The 4,614-nt window shown below is 31.4% G+C and overlaps 1 protein-coding gene across 1 annotated transcript; it reads right to left on the bottom strand.

Moving 5' to 3' along the window:
* Positions 1 to 271: 271 nt before the first annotated feature.
* Positions 272 to 3,335, bottom strand: LOC120085100 (thylakoid lumenal protein (Mog1/PsbP/DUF1795-like photosystem II reaction center PsbP family protein)). The gene is made up of 5 exons (XM_039040959.2): positions 2,843 to 3,335; positions 1,605 to 1,708; positions 1,006 to 1,117; positions 673 to 900; positions 272 to 582 (listed from the first exon to the last, which is right to left on the bottom strand). Exons 1-5 carry the CDS (start codon positions 3,135 to 3,137, stop codon positions 518 to 520), a joined length of 804 nt encoding a protein of 267 aa, XP_038896887.1. The 5' UTR covers positions 3,138 to 3,335; the 3' UTR covers positions 272 to 517.
* Between the last annotated feature and the right edge of the window lie 1,279 nt (positions 3,336 to 4,614).

Raw genomic sequence — 4,614 nt, 5'->3', positions numbered from 1 at the left:
ACCTACAAAAGTATATAACAAAAAAAAAAACACTCAGAAAAAAGCACTGCTAATAATTTTAATTTTCAATGACTAAAAAATAAAAATAAAAAAATCAAATTGTTATTTAACATGGTGTGTTGCATAGAAGAATAAAATAAAATCCGAATATTTAAAACTTTGCTTGCTAGGTGTGTTTGATGTATTTTAGGTGTTAATATTACAACTCCTCTTTAACATTGTTCTTATATATCAGTGACCTAGGGATTATAAATTTTTATCAACCCTTCAATTTCAATCACTTTACATGATGATATTAATTCTCTCAGGTAGATACAAACTACAACTCAGTATATCAGAGCCATGTGTTTGCCATCAAATAGAAGAAGTATAAACATATGATAATGCAAGGCAACTAATTAAACAAAAACCTCAAGGCTTTAACGCCATAAAGGAACCCATCACAAGGCTTTGACCAACTGTTGTTCTGTAAATCACACTATGTATGCATACTCCAACTAGTTTCGAAACAATTTCATCACACAACACGAAAGGAATCCGCTATCCTTTTCAAGTCGCTGTAATGTCTCTTCCATTGAAGACCTATAACAACCCCAAGAAAAAAGCTTCCTTCAGTTCTAATGGAAAACAAACCTATATCATATCAAGAAGGCGTTCTTGGTAGGCTCTTACCATTTGCTGTTACACTGAATAGGTAGAGGCGATTTCCGGCCGCTGTCGCTGTGATTATAACATGAGGAGGCTCCAATTCAAACTGATAATATGTTCTTCCAGAATGCTCTGCCACGCTCATGCTGATTACCTTTCCTTCTACATTTTCTCCAATCACTTCCGGGCCGAATGCATTGATTACTTTCTCTGGAGGTCCAACCATTTCAATGGTTGCATCCTCGCCGATAACTTGACAGGACAATGACAAAATCAGAACTCAGAAGAGTGAGTGGCAGTATAGTTTCTTTGGAATGGAAAGCTGAACAAGAAGCATAAAGTTTCAGGGAAATGCACCATCAGAAAATCGACGAACAGGTGCAACGATAACAAACAGTCGACCTTCCTTTGAGCTTCCGAATCTGAGATCAATTTCTGTTCCACCTAGATCAGCAATGGACACAGGAACCTGCAACACAAAAGCACATTGTCTCATCTCTGCATTAATCAAGATGAACGTGAAACTAACTTGCATGGAGATATCTAATTAGTAGGAGAATTTTCAATTCCAAGCAGAGAAACAAATTGGGAATAGATATTATTGGATCTTTACTATGTTTATATATACAGGCCTCACTCTACTCCTCTAATCAACAAGGACATTCCCAACACAACTTCCAAAAGATATTGCAAGTTTTCTTTTAACTTATCGCAAAGGACAACTGACCGTACAACATTTAACTGTCAAGAAACTCGTTGAATTTTAAAATTCTAGGTGGATGGCCACTTAGTAAGCCTTCGACGTGGAGGATCAAAACAACCCAAAGCACCAGCCTAACAAGCCATGTCAACATCCTATTAGTTTAAGTGGTTGATCAAGTTTCATTAGTTTCTCTGATCTTCATCAGCATCTTTAATGAGGTTAAAATTTAAAAGGGGAATGTCGAAACATTTACCTCTTCCCAATCTTGTGGAACTGAAAAGGCATAAGGAATAATAGGACTCCATCCAACTCCATGCCCACCGGACTTCTCGTCGGGTCTACGATATGTCCTCCAACCTGTCTGAGCAGGCAACAAACGAGAAACAAGATATGCTAAGCTTGAGATGAAAAGGGAAAGCAGTTTGAAAGCATTCAATGGTCAAAATGAAATTGTACTCCTTGTTGTTTCATTTATTTCATTCTAACCCCTACATTTTTGTGAATATATCGATTCAGTATTCAATTAAAATAGCACAAAAAGTATACATGACATCAGGTATCAATTTTATTTTTTATTTTTTTTCGTATGCCCTTGTATTCTTTCAAGTAGAAGATGACATGGTATCTCTATAAGATGACAGGTTAGTTTTCATTACAATTTAATTAAACAAAAAAAAATATTAGACACTAAGTTCATACATTTTCAGAAAACAGAGATGCTGAAATAGAACAATTGAGAAAGCCCAATAATTACCATCACCAAAAGGAAAACAGTAAATTCTGCATCATTTTCAGTATCTATCCTCTAAATTTAAAACACATTCGGTCCCTAAAGATTTATCCACCTACAGGAGTAAAGAGAATCTTATTACAACTTAACAAGATTCGTCAGTATAGAAACTGAACCATCATATAAATTTAAAAGTACATGGAGTACATCGTTAACGTTACAAATTTTAAAAGTTAGACTACAAGTTTCGTCATTGTACCTCTCCAAGTTTGTGTCAATTAGGTCTCTAAACTTTAAAATCTTTTATAATAAACCCTAAACTTTCAATTTTGTATCCAATATATCCTTGAATTTTTAAATTTACGTCTGATACATCCTCGACCTATTTTATATTTATTTAAAAATACATAAACTAATGATCTATGGACAAAACAAATCAATTTTATTAATAATAGATTCATTAATTATTTTTTCTTACAAAAATTTATGAATATGCCAAAGACCTCAAATCTCAAACCTATTGAACACTAGAACTATAAAATACTTTCTAACGTTATATTAGATATAAACATTGAAGTTCATAAACCATACTTAGAATATAACCAATATGAAAGACTACAAATCGTTCCAAACTTAAAACAAGAAGAATTAAATTGATAGAGTTAAGAGTGGAATAAAGAAAAGAGTTTGATAACCCAGAGATTGCAGGAAGCAGAAGATTGATAAATGTAAAGTAGAAATGGAAATGAGGAAAAGCCAACCCTGTTCATCTGGTTCAGACAACCCAGGAATCCTCCCTGCAAGAAGGCCTTGCTTAACCGCAGCCAAACAGTCCTTAGGCAGCCCCAAAGCCGCAGAAGAAAGCAAAGAAACACCGGACACCAAAACCCATCTCCGATTCAGCGTGGGAGACAAGTTGGGGTTTTCCTGTTGGCCACCATGGACGGCGGAAACCGGTTTAGGGAGAAAAGAGTTGGGATGAAGAAGGGGAGAAGGAAGGTTCGGTTGGTGACAGAAGGAGAAAAATGGGTTAATGGTAAACAATGTGGTTCCCATTCGAAACCAGAAACGATGATTTCTGGAGACGAATTGTAGAATGGAGGAATGATAATGGTAGGAGATGGAGGTGGAAGAGCGTAGAAATTGAAAGGGATTTGGTGGTTTGAATTTTGTGTGGATGTGGAGCACTGAACTTTAGAGGCTACTAACATTTTGCTTTGCAACTCTAAACACTTGCCATTGGATTATCATGGTAGATGTTACGGATAATGAACTAGTTATTATAGTTGAGTTATGATAATTTGTATTTGAGGTTTAGATTATTTTAGTTTGAATTATAATAGTATGTGTTTGATGTGTAAATTATTTTAATTTAAAAAGGAAATAGTAAATACTATAGTAAATAATAAGAAAATGATGTATGTAAAATAGTAAAATCTGTATTAAATAACAAATACTATAGCAAATGAATATTTTCAAATATCATTGAAGGTAACTAATTGAAAGTTTTGAAATAGTTTTTAGTGTACCAATATATGGCTATTATATTTTGATGATAACCCTTGCCTCATTTAATTTTGAGTTTAGTTGCTATTTGGTACCTAGTTTCAAATGATATATTCTGAGGTTGTTTGGTTGAGGTTTTTTTAGATAAAAATTGATCCAAGCTAACTAATGTTTGTTATACAAATTTCAATACCTATGTAATAAATTATTCTGAGACATCTTTTACTTACAAAGGTTTTCCATACTTTTATAGAATGTTGAATTTTCTATACATTTTGCGAAGACGAGAACTATGAGTTTTCTATTCGTCCACCTTATATTGAATATAGTTAATTAACTAATTAATGAATTGACATGAATTTAATAAAATTAATATAAATATTTATTTTAATAAATTACTAATAATATATTAAAATATTTAATTAGTTCCTCAATACAAATAAAAAAATTTATTAAATGAATGCAAATAATTAGATATACAAATTAATTAATTAGCTAATAATATATTTCATTAGTTAAATTAAGTTAGGAAAAATAAAATTTTAATAATTATACTTGATTGTTTATTGATTTTTTATAATCGAATAGTTATTTTTGAATTATATTAATTAGAGATCATTCATTATTTATAACATATTATAATTTTGAGTCATTTTCTAAGATTTAACTTTCATTATTAATAGTCAAATTGAACATAACTCAACTAACATACTTATATTAGAGATCACGAAATCTTTTTTTTATAAACTTTCATTATTAACGTATCATATTTTGTTCTCTTTTGTTCTCTTTTTTTTACATTCATTTTTATATATTATTAATTAAAATTTTAAACCAAACAAAACCTTTTAGTTTTAAGTTTTGAGTTTGGTAATATAGTTAAGTTTCAAATGTTACAATTTTACCATGAGATTTTATAAGTTACACTTTTAACTTTCATTTGCCCTAAATATTCACTATTGAAAGAGAAATTTTGGACCACGTCATTCATGACGAAATTCCAAATCATCAAATTTGGGACTAATTA

The sequence above is a fragment of the Benincasa hispida genome, chromosome 9 (assembly GCF_027475165.1).
Source record: "Benincasa hispida cultivar pf3 chromosome 9, pf3_genome.v1.1, whole genome shotgun sequence".
NCBI classification, from domain to species: domain Eukaryota; kingdom Viridiplantae; phylum Streptophyta; class Magnoliopsida; order Cucurbitales; family Cucurbitaceae; genus Benincasa; species Benincasa hispida.
Note: the sequence above shows the minus strand (reverse complement) of the source record. Positions and strands in the feature narration are given on the sequence as shown.

Excerpts from the sequence above, each read along its gene's own strand:
- LOC120085100 (XM_039040959.2), bottom strand. The coding sequence starts at position 3,137 with ATGGGAACCACATTGTTTACCATTAACCCATTTTTCTCCTTCTGTCAC. Across the intron at positions 1,709-2,842 it reads GTCTGAACCAGATGAACAGG|GTTGGAGGACATATCGTAGA; the intron begins GTTGGCTTTTCC and ends CTGCTCAGACAG. Across the intron at positions 583-672 it reads ATTCAGTGTAACAGCAAATG|GTCTTCAATGGAAGAGACAT; the intron begins GTAAGAGCCTAC and ends GGGTTGTTATAG.